The sequence below is a fragment of the Sycon ciliatum genome, chromosome 8 (genome assembly GCF_964019385.1).
Source record: "Sycon ciliatum chromosome 8, ocSycCili1.1, whole genome shotgun sequence".
NCBI lineage: Eukaryota > Metazoa > Porifera > Calcarea > Leucosolenida > Sycettidae > Sycon > Sycon ciliatum.
This window is the reverse complement of record NC_088650.1, coordinates 18,612,918-18,630,801: the sequence shown is the minus strand read 5'-3', so window position 1 is coordinate 18,630,801 and position 17,884 is coordinate 18,612,918. Positions and strand designations below refer to the sequence as shown.

The window sequence follows — 17,884 nt, the reverse complement described above, 5'->3', positions numbered from 1 at the left end:
TTGGTTATACATGTCAGTGGAGTCAACTGTAGACTTTTTTGGATTCTCGCAGCTGACGTACGACTTCCTGTGCTGTGCATTTCCCAAGGTTCCAGGCCACTGAAATTGAACTTTGTCATGTAGATACATGTACCTCAGGGCGGGGGCGGTATCCGCCATCTCGGTGTGTGACCATGGTTGTCTCTTCCCGTCTTGTACCAGTACTCACACAACACGCGCACAGGCACACCAGTGCGCAATCCTACACACACACACACACCATGTATACCATGTATACCATGTATACGCCCGTCGCAAGAGAAGCACGCAAATCTGCAAATGCACTGGATGTGCACCCACAGATTTTCTCTTATAGCAACGATAGCGAACAAGATCTGAATGAGACAGATCAAGACTTGCGCCAGATAACTGTCTCTCTCACACAAACACACACAAGCACACACATGCACGCGAACACACACACACACACACACACACACCTGCCATGACTCAAGTCCACCAAAAAAACACAATCCAAGGATATCATTGCAAACAAAATCATGAGCAGGAGATTCCCAAAGAAGCAATGATAATGCAGATTCAGCCAAACTTGCTTGTGATGTACACCCAACACAACGGAATACACAAGCACCACCAACACAGAGTAAAGAGCATGCTCGTGACATTAAAAGAGATAAAGAGACAGAAAGAGAATATACTGTACTGTATTCTTAAAAGAAGATAGGGCACATGCACGTCAAAGGCACAGGTATGGCAGATACAACGTTAAATCCGAAAACAGAATACAAGTACATGGCATGCAGAAAAAGACCAGAAAGGACACGCAGAGTAGTCCCAGGACAGCCGTGGGGATACGGAGATGCGACTGGAGAAAAGAGGCGCAATACACTATGCCGCAGGCTAACGACGGAACTGCTGCCTCAAGATGATGCCGGAAAAAATGCAACTGTCCGCTTCCGAACACTACTGGGTAGCTGACTCCTTGCAACAGGCCACGGCTAGGGGATTTCCATGCACAAGATAAGTCACATGATAACTGTTATACGAGACTGGGGTTGGGATTGCATAGTCCCCAGCCAGCTTGCTTCTGTGATACTTGTTTCTGTAGCAATGCTGGATAGTAATGTCTGTGTCTGTGGCAAAGAGATTCGGCCATGCTTCATGCACCCAGAAAAAGAAACGTACAAAGTCATGTACATCTTTAGAAAACATGCAAGGACGGAGCGGAGGCGGTGAAGGAGCCGATGCAAACACACAGCACACACGTGCCGAGAGAGATAGGCAAAGAAAGAAAGAGAGACAGTAGAAGAAAGAGAGAGAGAGAGAAGTCTGTGTATGTATGTGTGTGTGTGTTGGGGGGGGGGGGGGGGGCGTACATTATTGTGCACGTGCACGCACATGAGTGTACTTGAGCAGATGTATGTCTGTGTGAGCGTGTGCACTCATGTGCATGTATATTTTTGTGGTTGGGGAGGGGTGCATGGGGATGGTGACACAGACGGACAGACAGAGAGAGACAGACAGACAGAGAGACAGACAGACAAGCAGCCAATATGGACTACAGAGAATGCCCGTATCACAGGGCGAGTTGGCTTGCTTGCAGCACACCCATCACCAACACAAGCACGTCCAGTTACAATGCTTCGCTTCGCGGCTTCACCTCGTCCCCTTCAAGATCCTCATAGAACGAGTAGGTTGGGTTCTCAAAGCCGTGCTGCTTCACGTACATGATAGCCTCCAGATCACGCTCATCCTCTGTGGCCAGCGGACCCTTCGACGGCAACCGCGGTGCATCAGACAACGGCGACACAGTACGTCGGATTATGCGCTGCCTTCGTTCTTTTGTGCAGTACATCATAAGCGTAAAGATGATACCCGCAACCAGGATGAATCCGCTGACGGTCAAAAGGATGTGCTTTGCCGGCCACTTGAATGTCTTTGACGCGCCAGGCTTCTCTTCGGCTACAGGACTTGTGGGTGGTTCTTCGGTTTTCTCCTGCATGTGGATAAGCACACGAGGACACACAGACACAATGTGATAAAGTCATCTTGTGAACACCTCCATCTTGCCCTGATGATGCTCAACGGGCGAAATGATGGAAGTTTCCGTATTTTCCGTAGTATAAGCCGCACAGGAGTACAAGCCGCAATCCCATTGTTGTGCCACGAAATACAGACATCTCTACTATTTTATCACCACTAATTTGACCATCGGAGTATAAGCTGCACCCCCTCCCCCCCCCCCCCCCACCCTCCCCCCCCCCCTCCTTTGTTGGGTAAATTTTGAGTGTTCACAGTGCGGCATATACTACGGAAACACGGCATTTATTTTTATTATTCGCGTCGTACAGCTGAGAGCCTGTGCAGGGTTGGAAGTGTTCGCAAGTGTAAATATGATGCTGCAGTGGAGTTGGAGAGTGTAAATATGATGCTGCAGTGGAACTGGAGAGTGTAAATATGATGCTGCAGTGGGGTTGGAGAGTGTAAATATGATGCTGCAGTGGAGTTGGAGAGTGTAAATATGATGCTGCAGTGGAGTTGGAGAGTGTAAATATGATGCTGCAGTGGAGTTGGAGAGTGTAAATATGATGCTGCAGTGGAGTTGGAGAGTGTAAATATGATGCTGCAGTGGAGTTGGAGAGTGTAAATATGATGCTGCAGTGGAGTTGGAGAGTGTAAATATGATGCTGGAGTGGAGCTGGAGAGTGTTAACGAAACCTTATACAGTCCTGCTCAAGGAGATCCAATCGCGTAAGTACAGCGAAACCTGTCTAAGACGACCGCTCAAGGGATCTCCAATACGTGGTCTCTGTTACCAGGTGGTCTCCGTATCCAGTCGGGGAGATGTCCTATCTAGGACATCGCACTCTGAATGAGTCTGATTGGTTACCTGTCCCAGAGTTCTCATGGAAGCGTCGGTCGCGCACACGCGATGAAAAGAAGTGCTGCGTGAGCATTTCTGAATGTATGTGGAGGATGCACGATCGTAATGGCGATGGATTTCTTTCCGAATTGGTCAAGTTTGAGGGAATAGGCGGAGAATATCAGACATCGGCGGGGATTGAGGTACTGTATATTCGATTCTCCATCGAATACCCGACCGAATGGCCGTTTTCGTTTGGGGATTTCATGTGGGGTTTCTCGTAGCCACGCGGCGCTTCTTTGGAAACGATTGGTTCTAATTTTGAATATTTTGCCTTTGGAATATTTCTTCGCGCCCCGTGCGTTCATTTCGCCCCAAACCTGGCCATGCAGAGGAGGGAGACGAGCCAGCAGGCGCTAGGCCCGTAAATTACTGCCTGGAAGATATTATTTGGCCAAAGCTTGCTGTTGGCGTTTTTGATTTCTTGGATACGACAGCTTTTGGCTAAAACTGGACCTTGGACGGTCTTTCTTGGATATCAACCCAGGACGTGGTGGTCATGGACGTATCGCCATCGCTTTCAGCCAGATCCTTCTCCTGCCTAAAGCCAATGGCGAAAGTAAAAACTTTATCGCAGAAGCAGCTACTGCTCTGCTGAAAGTGCGAACACAAATTGCTTCGCCACTCCTCTTGTGCACTTGCAATTTTCAATGCGACCAAAACGATTCGCTTGCCAGTTCCTTTGTCCAGGCGTACTCCACAACGAGGAAAATAAAATTCGTGAAGGCAAGAGGCAAGATACGAATCTCGACTCGCTTGAGGCAAGCCGCCAGGAGAACGACAACTAATAATTACTTTTGAGACGAAAGGCCTTCGTTGCGTTTGTTTTGAGTGCGACATGTTCATCTTCCCCGGACGCGACACAAAGTTTTAAGTCACGTGTCACGATTACTATGGGAACAGCATAGTATGTATGCTGGGGCATGCTGGGTTCCGTGATGTCCTATCTAGGACATCACCAGGACTGGTATCTAGGGTCATTTAACTGGAAATAGCATCCCTTGGTCCTGGTCTCTGTCACCAGGTGGTCTCCGTAACCAGGGCCATTTGACTGGAAATAGCATCCCTTGGTCCTTGGTTCAGTGGGTCTTCTAGGATAGGTGGTCGCCCTATCTGAGTGGCGACCTTGACAGGTTCCACTGTACAGTACGCGCCAAGCTCTGCGGCGCAGCCCTAGACCTTCAGACATCGGGTAACATCACTGGCAAGCTCTGCAGCGCAGGCATAGACCTACAGACATCGGGTAACATCACTGGCAAGCTCTGCGGCGCAGGCATAGACCTACAGACATCGGGTAACATCACTGGCATTCCTTAATCAAATTTCCACTGTAAGTGCAAGGCACCAAAAGGTTCAGGTGCCAATTTTGGATTATCATGGTTATCTGTTATCACAGGAGGGTACTAGATGGTCGTGGAGGGTACTAGATGGTCGTTTATTCTATTTTATCACAAGGAACATACCTACGGATAGAGGGGAAACAAAACGCAAGGAAAGCAAAAGTAAAACAATGGGTGTAGGCACTGCATGGCCTGTGGTGGATGTATGGTCTAGACAGTTACCTTGGCTAAATGAGATTCTGGAGTAGCCTTGAGGCCCTGCAGCCACTCATGATAGCGCTTCCCGTCAAATACTCCGGGCTTAACCGAAGACACAGTGGCACTGTCGACTGCCCACACTCTATCGTAGACTTCCTTGGCGAATTCTCTGGCAGTCTCCGTTGGTGGAGAAGTAGTGGGGCTTGAAGGTGTTGTGGGGCTTGAAGGTGTAGTGGCCTCGTCTGTCACACCAGTTGTTGCAGTCAGCATCCTGGATATAGTGAAGGGAATGAGAGACACATCCACAAGCAAACATGCACGCATGCATGTGCACATACACACAAGTACGCACACACACACGCACACACACACACACACACACACACACACACACACACATGCACACACACATGCACACACGCCCACACACGCGCGCACACACACACACACACACACACACACACACACACAAATTGACCAGAGGTCCCACATGCTCATCTTTTCACTAGGCTGACTTCAGGCCATTAACCATGTTTCAGCACACAATCTCATACCAAAATGCTGATTACACCTAACATGTTTTCCTGTCCCTTGCGGAGAGAAATCGATCGGGTTATGTCTAGAATTTTTATAACTATACGATTCGAACGTGCGTAGGTCGCGTTCTGCCTGAAGAAGTGCATCTAGGTGCGGAAAGAAATCTCTTTTGGTATAAGGAGAATCGACTATGGTGCGTAATATCGGCGCAGCTGTAGCTCTGGAGATGCTGGTGACGTCCTCGGCTTCTGAGGAGTCCCCGATCGACCATAACAAGATCAATTCAGGATCGGATGTCGATGAGCTGCAATAGAGCGAGGGGAAAATCATGGATTTTCACCAACCTGTAGCCGAGGAAGACCATAGCGCATCAAGCAAATCCAGTGTAGAATCTCATGTCAGTATGACAGCAGTCCATGTTGTGCTCATCGGTGCACGTTCTCACTGACCGGCATCTTGCTTAAATTTGTCAGTGTTGGACACAAAGAACGGATACTGTAGAACGGGTAATTTTAGCGACTATTAATTTTAGCATTTTCCCATTGTCAACCGGTTAGCAACGTTTTATTTTAGCGATTTGCAGCAATTTTACTCACGGATCACCAGTGCACTACTGTCTCAACGGATTAGCGACTTGAAACTTTAGCAAAAAGGAGTCGATCGCTAAATTCGCTAGGGTTTTTTTTTTACGTCGCTAAAATTACCCGTTCTACAGTAACTTGGAAACCTTTGGTCCTTCTCTTTTCACAAAATAGAATTACAAATCGCTATTATATCACGATATTTTCGGCGTATTTTTAATTTCGTTAATTTTGCTAGAGAATTCAGGCACCTAAATTTAGATTACACTTAAAAGGCACTAGAGTATGCACTGTATGTCAAGGTTAGGCTGGTCACCTGATTCTACAATACACCTGAAATCTGGCAGGTCCCCGGCACCGAAATTTAATCACACGTAAAACTACATGTTATACAGTGCACTCACCGGTCGCAGTCCGCTGGGCTCAATGGCGAGAAGATGGACTCCCACTGCGCCTGGATGCGCTGCACTGCGCGCTGGGCCACTGCGAAGCGTTCACACGGCCTGACCAGCGCCGGGATGTACGCACTGCGTGTGCAGATGTCACTGGCGCGGCCTGTCACGTGGAACGTGTGGCGGATGTGCTTGGCGGCCTGCGAAAGGGAAAGGCGACAGAGACAGGCCAGGGCACGTATGTTGGTGTGCATGCGTTAGAGAACGAGTTAGACAGGGAGGGGGGAGGGAGCGAGCGAGCGAGGGAGGGAGAGAGAAATTGAGAGAGGGAACATAAGTTTGGAACTACTGAACACTAATTAAGCAAGGGAACGCACAGGAATCAATGTTGATGACGAAGGTAACATAGACCTTGACATGCGCTTCTAAACTTTTTTCTTTCATCTCCCCCTCACGAGGTTCCGATCAAACGTTTCGGTTTTTCTCGGTGCAATTATGATTTGCGTGGCGCGCGGCCCAATCATCATGGTCACTTTAAATTGCGCGTCATGTTGCGCGTTACGTGAGCGCAACCTTATCGTGCAGCACATCTTGCAAGCCTTTGTTCAACTTGGAGATCTCCAGCAGACAGTATCGTCCACCAGGACTGCACGACTAAGTTTCAGAAGGAGAACTCCTCTAAGGGCCGGGTTCCACTGCGGCTCCGCGGCACTTGGCTGCATGCAGCGGAGCAGCGCGGTTCCACTGACACTCGCGGTACCGCGGTCGTAGTCCACACTTTTTGATGACGTTTCACCTGCCTGCGCGGGCGCGCGAAATCTAAAAATCCTCGTGTTCTGGCCTGCGCAACAAATTAAATTTTGAATTTTAAAATTCTGGCGTACAAAACAATGCAAAGTACGGGAAACAGGTCGAGCCGCGACCGCGGCTCGCAGTTTTTGGTCAAGAATCATAGCGAAAGCTCGCGGTGAGCCGCGTCCTCGCTGCTCCAGCTCGAGCCGCGGTCACTATGGTAATGATGATGTTTCGAGCCGCGAAAGACGAGCAGCGGAGCCACAGTGGAACCCGGCCCTTAGGTCAAAAATACATCTTGGAAGGAAATCATGTAGGACCTCATTGAGATTGCCGTCATGAACAGCTTCACCCTCATGGACGAATATAAGAAGGCCCACCCTGGAGAACTGGAAAGACCAAAGTTGCTTTCCCAATGTGAGCCCAAAGTAAAGCTTGTCTAGCAGCTGGGTGATATTGAAGGCAACTCCGCACCACCTGTCAATGCAACTGCACCGAAGCCAGCACCCAAGTAAAAAACACCACAGGTCCTTCCGTCCACGGCTGTTGAAAGTGATACGAGCGACGTAACTTGTCACCTCCGCATGGGCTAATGAGAAGGAGCAGAAAACCCCCGGATGCTACTGTGCGCACAGTCAGGGAAAGTCTGCTCCTTCATTGTTCTTCTCTATCCAGCAACAAGCCAACAAGCCGTGCTTCAGTGACTATCACAGGTAAGCACCATGCTAGCAGCATGGCAGGTATTTACACAATCATTGGTCTCCACGGTTTCCGTGTTGGTCTTCACCAAACCGGAGGATGTGTGTTTGCCGCTGCAACGTAGAGGTGTTCAGCAGGTTGAGAGCCGCAAGAAGAGCTAAACATAATATTTTACTGACTTCCCAATTGCTATGGACAAGCTGACCCTCGTCTTTGATGAGGGTGAAGGAGGTGTGTACCGATTGAAACCAACAAATGCGTCAGATCATCTAGCCCTGTTGAATGTCTCAAATCACGATAAAATTATGGATGCCGAAGCTGACTCTCGCCCAAGTGATGCCAGCGACAAACGTTACCGGCGTTGCAATTCACCATCCTTTTTTCTTCTCATCACTTTAACGATTGTTAGAGGCGACAGCTGAGACTTTTCACTTTGGTCGCTGCTTGGATGACGACCACACCACAACGTCGTGGTAGAGCATCCCTGGCCATAAGCGAGGGTCTCTGGTTCGAGAGCTGGAAGTGACAGTCAATTTTCTCTTCAGACTTTCTCCGTGTGCACCTTCCCCTGAAACTGATGAGTACTTCGGTCTAAGTAGTCGTTTTCTGAGAACTGAATGAGCTACGACCGTGTGAAAGGGTTTGATAATCGTGTGTCGCTCCCTACGTGGGAGTTCACCCTGCCATCCAGAGCACACGAGAATTTTCTTGTAGATTTGCCGAATGAAAGGTTCGATGGGCTTTTCGTGCTGCGCTCTGGATGGCACTCGTGAGTCAGTCAGGTGAGAATTCAAGCGTAGTGAATAGCAGTTTTAGCTATGCCGTCTGAGGAGTGTTTTTTTTTTCAGACACGAAACTGTGAGCAACCGCAAGCAAGGACCTGGTTGCACTGGCCAATAATGATTTATTTTATCACGGATACTGGGCCAATAAAAATAAAAATAATGCAAAATAGAAGAAAACACATGGGAACGAGTTAGGAAGCAACTTTCTGACTGCTTGCCATCTTGTTCACTCGTTCCCGTGTGATGAATTTTATGCACGGTTTATCTCTAGATCCATTATGTTTCCACTTTTGAAATGGTATTTGTCAGATTGTGAATGTAAAATTTCGCCTGGCGGTGCCCCTTGAGCTTTTGAATACACTGAGCTGAAAATCTGGTTTACCCAATTTGGTGCTTAGCTGGTTTTGCATCTCAGCTCTTCATATGTTAAGTGTACGATAGATGGCCGTTAGAGAAAGTTCTACAGCTCTCACATGATACTGTATAGTACAGCTATTCGTAAATTTGACCTTTATTGCTAGACTCCCTGTTTCAGTTTGATTCCCCACTCTCTCTCTCTCTCTCTCTCTCTCTCTCTCTCTCTCTCTCTCACTCTCTCTCTCTCTCTCTCTTTCACACACACACACACAAACACACACATACACACACACACACACACACACACACACACACACATGCTCACAGTCAATTCTCCTGTCGCGAGTCCCATTTGGGACGGATATGAGAATAATCATCATAATAAAAACTCAGATGGAGAGCCAACGATTAATTTATAGAAAAGAAAAAGGATCAAGGAACTATCATTTATGCTATAATGTACACTAACACCGCCAGTTAATAAACAATCAGCTTGTGCGATAACATTGCACGACACTGACCGACGGTACTGACGTTCTACAACTAACTGGCAAACAGCTGTAGCTCTTGGTTGCGCTCACCTTCCCCTCTTATGTTATTTCTATTACTTAGAACCTTCCAAGTTGGAAGGCTGTTGGAGTGCGCATCCAAGATGTGCTAGAGCTGTTAGCCAGTTAGTTGCAGAACATCAGTATCGTCGGTCAGTCTCGTGCAATGTTATCGCATGAGCTGATTGTTTAGTAACTGGTGGTGTGGACACTATAGCGTAACTTGTAGATCCTTGTCCTTTTTTCTTTTCCATACATCCTCAAACACTCTCTAAACGGTCTCTGGGCTACACCAATCACTAAAAGAAAAAGAGATAATTATTTGTCCCTGGTTCGAGTCCTGGTTGTGACAGTCAATTTTTTCTTCAGACTTTTCCCATTTGTGTCTTTCCCTCAAACCAGTGAAGATAATCATTAAATCATCATTTTCTTTTTCTATAAATCATAACTCACATGATGTTTGTAGTCCTGGGTCATCTCATAGACGTAGCACGCGTGCTTCGGCGCACACTTTCCCAGGACGCGAGTCAGCGATGCCACCTCAGCGGCTACAATGTCGACAACGTCCTTGAGACGGCTGTGACAGACTTTCTGCGTGATGCCTGCCTGCGCCACAAACGACTTGGAGTTGGAATTGCCGAGCGGAAGATGACTCATCAGGTACTTGCAGCTGCAGAGTTGGACGTACATACCGGCCCAAACAAGACACAAACACACACGATGAAGGTGGATTGCACATGATGTATTGTAAGGGCTAGTCCATACTGTAAACCCGGAATCGTGTGCGCCCGTTTTAGTTCACGAATTGCGATGGCAGACCATTCGCACCTGCAAACGTTTGCGATTGGAGTCGATTTGATGATTGACTTGAATCTGAGGTTTGCGTTTCGCGCCCACTTACTTTCACGACTTCACCCCCATCGCGAAAATCGCGAACGTTTCAGAATCGCAAAGGTTTCTGCGCTCACATTAAGTGTCGGCATTTATCAAAACCGTGCAAAATGTACTGTAGGAGGAGGGAATACAGCAATATGCACTCTCATGGGATAACCCTCATTCATCATAGTACATGTACACGGTGTTAACACAATATGGCTTGAAAGTGTTACTTCACAGCCGTGACAACGCTGACTTTCGGATCCACTTGGATCCAGTTTTTTGTATGGAGCCCAGGCGAGTAGCTTGCATGGAGCACGGGGGCACGTACACCCACCCCCCCCCCCCAAAATGTCAACGTATGTTCAACTTGCACATAATGACCATGAATGACATGCACCAGCCATCCTACACATATGCGGCCGTTCACCCCCCCCCCCCCCCCCCCCCCCAGAAGGGGGATCAGTTACGCCCCTGGATCCATACATGTTTGTGCAGTTTTCGTTCACAGCATAGTGACACCTCCAGTGGTAGAGACTGGACTGGGCCCTCCCGGTCAGGGGCCCACCCCCGCTACAGAACCAAATCCATACCTACATGTGACTTGCTGCCGAAGTACAATACCTGTTACTTGTAGTTTGAAAATGGACGCGACTAAAGCTACCTCTTTCAGTACCTCGAGGCCGACAATGAGCCTCTGCCTGATGAGAGTTCCGACTGTTTTGAAGGTCACTTTATGTTGTCAAGGGAAGAGGAAGACCTGGACCGAGAGCTTGACGGCAATGGCAGCAGTGAATTTTCCGATGACGGATCAGCAAATGATCAGGTGCACGACAATGCTGATGATGATTATGAGCCTGTTCCGTTGCGTAGCCGAGTACAACCAAGAGTCGGAGGACGTGGTGTTCAGCAGAGAGGAAGAGGAATATGAGAGGCAGAATACGCTAGGGGCAGTGACGTACCAAGAGGTGGTGTTGGTGGTGGGGCAGGTCGCGGAAGAGGCCGAGGACGCAGTGCTGGACCTGGTCATGTACAATTGTCGTCCATGGATGTCGTAGATGACGGACCATAGCAGATACCTGTGTTTTAGCCTTCAAGTGAACCTGGACTGAAACTGCCTCCTAAGTTTGTCGTTGATTCAGAGGCTAGTATCTCCAAATTAATTTTTACACCTGAAATAGTTGCAGACATCCTCAATTTCACTGATGCCTATGCTGATGCTCACATCGACTAGCGGCCGTCCTACAAAAACAAAGATGGCCTATGGACAGCAACAACAAGTGCAGGAATTTACAAGCATCTCGCCCTACTTCTCTATAATACGGTGTACGTTCCTCGTCCCGAACTGTCTGATTACTGCAAAACTACTTCTCTCTTCGCTGGTGGCTATGCCAGGCTTATGATACCGTCTCACAAGCAATTGAAGGCTCTGATGTCCTTTCTGTAGCTCGTGGATCATAGCACTAAGAACCCGGAGGACCCTCTCCGAAAGGTCACCTGATCAAGCATCATCACACAAAGTGCCGTACGTTGTTCGAGCCGTCACCAAAACATCGCGGTGGACGAAAGATGATTCGGTGCAAGGGCCGAGCACCTGTTATCCGGTATACACCAGCAAAGCCGTCTAAATGGGGGGGGGGGGTGTTCAAAGCATTTGCCCTCTGCAACAGAGCTAGCGCCATTCTGTGCTATATCGAAATGTATACTGGCCAGGGCAATGCAACAGGTGGACTGGCACATGATGTGGTGATACTATTGGTTGAAGGTCCAGGCAACCAGCACCATGCCGTGTAGTGTGATAATTTTCTCACGTCTGAGAAGATGCCGACGTCCCTGAAGGACCTGAACAAGAGCATTGTTGGAATACGACATAATCGAATCGGCTTTCCTGCAGAAATGAAAGGCGAAAGAGTTCAAAAGGCGGGCAGATCCTCGGGGAGTTCTCCAGTTATGTGAAGAAGGTACAGTCCTCAAAAGAGAGCTGCAGCCCGATCACTCTGTTACTGTTCACAGGACGATCCACTATATTTTCAAGGAAGATGTATTGTTTGTGCAGTGGAAGACATAGACGCGTGTATCAATTCTCTCCTCCATCCGTAGGGGAATCAACACAGCAATGGTTACAAGGAGAACCAAGGGTGCACAGACAGGGTCACTTTCGACAAGTTGACATTACTCAGCCTCGGCGCATCATGGACTATAACCGCAGTACGGATGGTGTCAACACATTCGACTAATTGAAACTCATCGCATGCTACGGCGAGCCAGAGAGTCATGGAAAAGTATTTTTTACGATTTGATTGTTATTGCTGCAGTAAATTCCTTTCGACATGTTGAATTCTGGCGTACTGGCCACCCCAGTCAACTATCACACACAGCATACGGTCAGCATTCCGATTTTCAGTCCAGCCGTGTTCGGCAACTGGCTGAAATTCCAGTGGATGAGCCCCCACCCAAGCGCCTCTATAGTCAGGCTGGTGTCCGAGCTCCACTGCCTCCAGCACCGGCTGCACCAGCACCAGTCGCACCAGCAGGAACAGCACCCCCCCCCCCCCCCCCAAACACGACGCTAACCGAAGTAACTGCAAGCTGTTCTTTGAAGTGGACAAGGCTCAGCTCAGGGTTAGGACATACTGCAAAGCCTGAGCACTGTTCCTTCATGTAGGGCCAGGGGATTTTTTGACAAGTATAGTGGAGTAGGAGTGGATAGTGGATTCTTTGCATTTCGAGACAAGTATAGTGCTGGCAACTGAAAGCCAACCCCCAGAGTGGTGTGCTCACCTTGGAAAGACCCAGCACGGGATTGTAACACTACGAAAAAGAGACCGCTGGAATGGGTGTTACACTAGATAATGAGATTGCGTAACATGGTGCCGGCACCAGACTGCGCTTTGCAAGTGCACTATAACATGGCATTGTAGCTTTATTATGCGGATTGTGTTTACCGCCTAAGGGTTAATATCATGAGCTTTCGGTTTGGAGTGACATGGTCTCAGAAAGTCTACGTTTCGTATGGTTGCAATAAATTGTGAATTGCGAAAAATTTGGACGGCCCCTACATTCCTAGGAAAGCCATTTTAAGACCACAGGCACAGAGTAGCACTCTCGCATTCCAATCACTAAGCATCATCGTAAGTTGATTGCTTAATGTCCTGATACATACTCAACTCATTGCTTTCATGACCGCATTCACGCCAGGGTGATCGGGGTAACCCTGAGAGACAGACCCCTGTCAGACTCGGCGCAAATGTCCTCACAAGAAGAACACACATGCGACGTTGCTCACAATAACTCATGCGATCCTTTCTCACTTCACTTATAATTATGCAAGGTGACAGGTCCCCTTTACTGTGGCAAGGGTGGGGGGGGGGGTATAGCCTAGGTATGGGATTCTCTCCTGATACCAAGAAGCTTACAAATCAGAGTGCTTGTCCAAAGAGCAGGCTCTGGCAATTGACCGATTGTGCGAGCGTTCACTGAGCAATGCCTCCTGTCCTAGAAGATACGCCTCGTCGTGGCATCCTTCTCGAATGTGCTGTCGGCGTTCATGAAGTTTCTCTTGAATGCTGGCCAAGAACGGCTGTGCTAGCCCATAGCACTCTGCAGTGCCAGGGGAAGCAAAAGAGTAAGAAAGGCAAACGGGCACACAGGCAGAGAGACAGAGGAGGCAGAGAGACAGAGGAGGGAGAGAGACAGGGGAGAGAGAGAGAGAGAGAGAGAGAGAGAGAGAGAGAGAGAGAGAGAGAGAGAGAGAGAGAGAGAGAGAGAGAGAGAGAGAGAGAGAGAGAGAGAGAGAGAGAGAGAGAGAGAGAGATGTGAGATTGAAAGAGAGAGAGAGAGAGATGTGAGATTGAAATAGAGAGAGAGAAGAAAACATTGATCAGTGCAATTCATGTACAATCGACTCCTGATAAAACGAATACCATCGTGCAGGAGAATTAGTTCTTTATGCAGGAGTGAGAGAAAGTACGCAGCATGTAGAACACACCAGCATGATACATGTAGAGTATGTCGAAATGCTCAACATGATTTAATATTATTTCAGACCTCGCTTATCCGGTCCTCTCTTATCCGGATCCCTCGCCATCCGCAAGAAAATCGTTGGTCACCCATTTACAGCACATGCATACATACAGTATGAAGAGTATATAAGCCCCCAGGTTATAATTATGCTCTTGCCAGTATGGGTGTTCGGTTATCATTCCCTGGCCTGTCTGGATATTTTCATGGATGTGGTCTGACTGTACCACCAAAGCAGGCTTCCCACACCGCAAACATCCACACTGTCAACATACTGAAGTACCTGTCAACAGAATCTGTCATGTGTAAAGGACCAGGTGAATGAAAGCACTAAAAAATTATGCAAGGCTAGTTGTGGAAGTACCTGTCAAGAAGAGAGCCTGTCACATGTGAAGGTGTAGGAAAACACTAAAAAGAACAATCATAGTAGAAGTTGTATGCAAGTGTTGGGACCTGCTGAAAAGTCTGTCATACAGAGTTGCACATCTTATCAAAGAACGTCGTATCCGCACACATTTGTATATGCGCTCATGGGAGGAAAAATGACCGTGCAAAGCAGATGAACATCTTGCTCTCGCTTTCATTGTTATAATTCACACTTGTAAATTACACTGCTGTTGTTCTTAGTGTTATTTCTCTAACTAAATACTTAGATTTCTATAATACATGTAGGTCAATTTTGTTTCAGTGTCCTTTAGTACAACGACGATTCCTGATGACTGTTGTACGAAAACTTGTTTGAATTCTTATTTTTTTCGCAACACTTTTTCATCATATTCTCGTCGTGTTAGGGGCCATCCGTAAATATAGATATTTATTTTAGAAACGAAAACTAGTCGTTTAGGGGGGGAGGGGGTTAAGCGTTTCAATATTTTTCGTTTCTCGAAAAATATTGATGCACAGTTTGTATGTGTGGGCATGTCCAGAAAAGAAAAGAAAAAATATCAATACTATGCATCGTTTGTATGCAGGGATCGATTTACTTTGATTTTTTTGTATAGCAGTGACTGCTACACAGTTTTGCAATTGACTAGCAACTCCCAGTATTGATTAGCAGTTTTCCTTCATCGAAAGTTTACATGTATAGCTGTATAATAGCAGGATTTTGTACAGAAGAGGACAATGGGCTGCAGTCGCTATTTGCTTTTCCAAACGAACGGTTGGCCTGAATATTTTACGTTAGGGTTTTCGCTTGGGCTTGTTACATGTTCAGCGTCCATCAGACTTCGAGTTCTTCACAACACAATGTCCTTGAACAGGGCAGTTCCACTGATTCCTTCGACAAAGAAAGCTCAGGAAAGCGCTCAAACGATCCTGACCCTTCATTCAAAGCGCACAGAATTTTCGCCTCCTTTTCTTCATCGAAACGAATCGACACTCCTGGCTCGTCCAGTTCTTTTTCCCGCTTCTGGACAGTGATCAGGTTCACTGACATGTTGGCTACATGAGACTAAGAACCATCTACTTCAACTGTGTCTTATCAAACAGAAACAAACTGAATTGAGCTTGACAGTGAAAGAAGAAAAGAGAACTTCAAGTTCAGGGAAAGTCGCCGCCATGTACAAAACTTCAAAAGACTGCAGTCTTGTACGACCAGTGCGGTAGTACTTAGTAGTGGCTAGTGCAGTGTCCACAATCAAACAGAGCGCGATCCGCGACACGCGCGCGCGGACTGAGCAGGACAGGCCAGTTGGTTGGAGTAGTAAAAAATACTACTCCTTAGTCAGCAGTGGTGTACAACAGTCGCATGCAAACTGCACACAAACAGACTCCAGTACAGAATGGTCTTTGTACATGCCGCTATGCATGGCCAGTGCATCGCAGTTTTGGGCGATAAAAAACGAAAAGCGAATCGCAGCCAGTGAATTTTGATTCGCAAACTGTGATTCGAACCCGGATAAATCGATCCCTGTTTGTATGTGTTCGTTTTTGAGGGAGGGGGAGGGGGGTTGAAGAGAAACGACTAGTTTTCATTTCTAAATAAATATCGGTATTTACGGATGGCCCCTTATTGCACAGTGTCTCCACTGTTTTACATTGCATGAATAAAGTGTACACAACATGTCGATTCGGCTTGTATTATTGATTGCGGTTATCATTGTCTCCTCGCCGTGGTTTCTTTTTTTTTAGTAATTAGAAATAGCAATACAGTACGGCAGTGGAGGTACATAGCCATGCCTGAGCTAGCACTTAGCACTTCCAGTAGAGAGCTGCTGGGATGGTTACTTCAGCCTTTCTATTCACAGTCCCCACACCAAGCCACACAGTACAGCCAGCCATGCAAAATTAGTGATAACATAAAAATTCATAAGTGCTATCCCTACGTGATCAAGTGTCTGCTACTAGTACTAGCTACACGATTAAAAGCAGCTAGCGACCACCTGCGTGCGATCTACTTCAGTACTTGTACTTGTAGTACAACACGACACCGATCCCAGCTAGCTCCTCGCATCACAGCCCACCACCTAACAACCCATCGAATCACGTCAAGATCATTGCCGACCGCCACGCGGAACGGAGAGCGGAGCGCGCACCATTACTGAGTGCCCGCACAAAGAAGGATAAAATGTTACTTTTTGCACTTGAAAGTAGTTCATGATGACCGCGTTCGCTTCTTGAGCGAACAATGAACAGACTTCTCCTCGCTTCGCTTCTTTGTGCGCAAGAACCTAATCGCCGATGCTGGCTAAGTTAGTTTATTCCAAAAATTAATGTAGTCGAATTTATTGCTCTTTTTTCCTGTAGATTAGTACGCAGAGATCTACATCGTACATCGACAGTAAACACCACACACCAACACACACATACACACAAGAGAAGAGGAGCGCTGGTGTTCGTCACCGACACGCACAAGTATTGTTTCACATCCGCCAGCCAACAGACGCGCCACAGCAGCGAAACTGCTTTTTTCCCTAGAATCGCTTACGCAAGGAAAAAAATTATCACAGATGGAAGGAGGAAGCAAGTCTACAAATGATTGCTTCCAGCTCTGACTCGCTTGCCTAACACACGCTAGCTTAGTACCGTCTAGAACTGAAAGCTGATCAGTCCCGATCAGCAACGCAATGCGGAAGCACACGACAGAGCAAACGGCACGAACATCTATAACATTTCAACAATGCAAAATCAACTCACCCGAAGATATGAACTCTGCCGGAGGGCGACGAGTAGAGTGAATAGCCTCGGCTGCCACCTAGTAGCATGAACGCAGGAACGCAGGTGCCGACAGCACAGCCAAACAACAAAGGCAAGATGCAAATCAGGCCAGCAACAGTCAGGAACAGGCAACATGACTCATGAGGGAGCTAGCTATGTCGTGATTTGAGCTAGGCTTTACAATACAAGCAGCAGAACAGCAATGCGAGTGACTACAAACATGGCAAGTTCTTCTTTGTGCTCGCTACTTCACGTACGACATTGGTACTCACCAGGCCACACGCCAGAAGGAAAGCGATCCTCGCGAGCATGTCTACCTCTTGGTGTTTCCAAACACTGATTTTCCTCCTGTTCTTCCACACTGCTCAACAAAACTGAACATAAACCAAGGCGAGAGCGCAACAGAACTCTGAACACTGAACAAAAGTCAACAGAACTCGACTGTACTGCACTCTAGCTCTGTAGTCTGTATACCATGGTATGCATATGCTATACTGCCCTGGTGTAGTGTCACCGCGATAGACCATGACTGAGGCATGAATCATGATAGACTCCCCCGCCATCATGTACAGTCTGTATCGGCTATAGCGTACCCTTTTGATTTCCGTGATTTTATCACTATAACCGATGCATCACTGTATGCGATACGATCGATTTTTTCGAGCGACACATGAAAGGCA

At 47.5% G+C, this 17,884-nt stretch overlaps 1 protein-coding gene across 1 annotated transcript; it reads right to left on the bottom strand.

The window, feature by feature from the left end:
• Positions 1-506: 506 nt before the first annotated feature.
• LOC135824002 (uncharacterized) lies at positions 507-17,550 on the bottom strand. Its single transcript, XM_065336893.1, has 7 exons — positions 17,477-17,550; positions 17,184-17,241; positions 13,445-13,628; positions 9,606-9,822; positions 5,984-6,171; positions 4,486-4,732; positions 507-1,996 (listed from the first exon to the last, which is right to left on the bottom strand). Exons 1-7 carry the CDS (start codon positions 17,513-17,515, stop codon positions 1,634-1,636), a joined length of 1,296 nt encoding a protein of 431 aa, XP_065192965.1. The 5' UTR covers positions 17,516-17,550; the 3' UTR covers positions 507-1,633.
• Between the last annotated feature and the right edge of the window lie 334 nt (positions 17,551-17,884).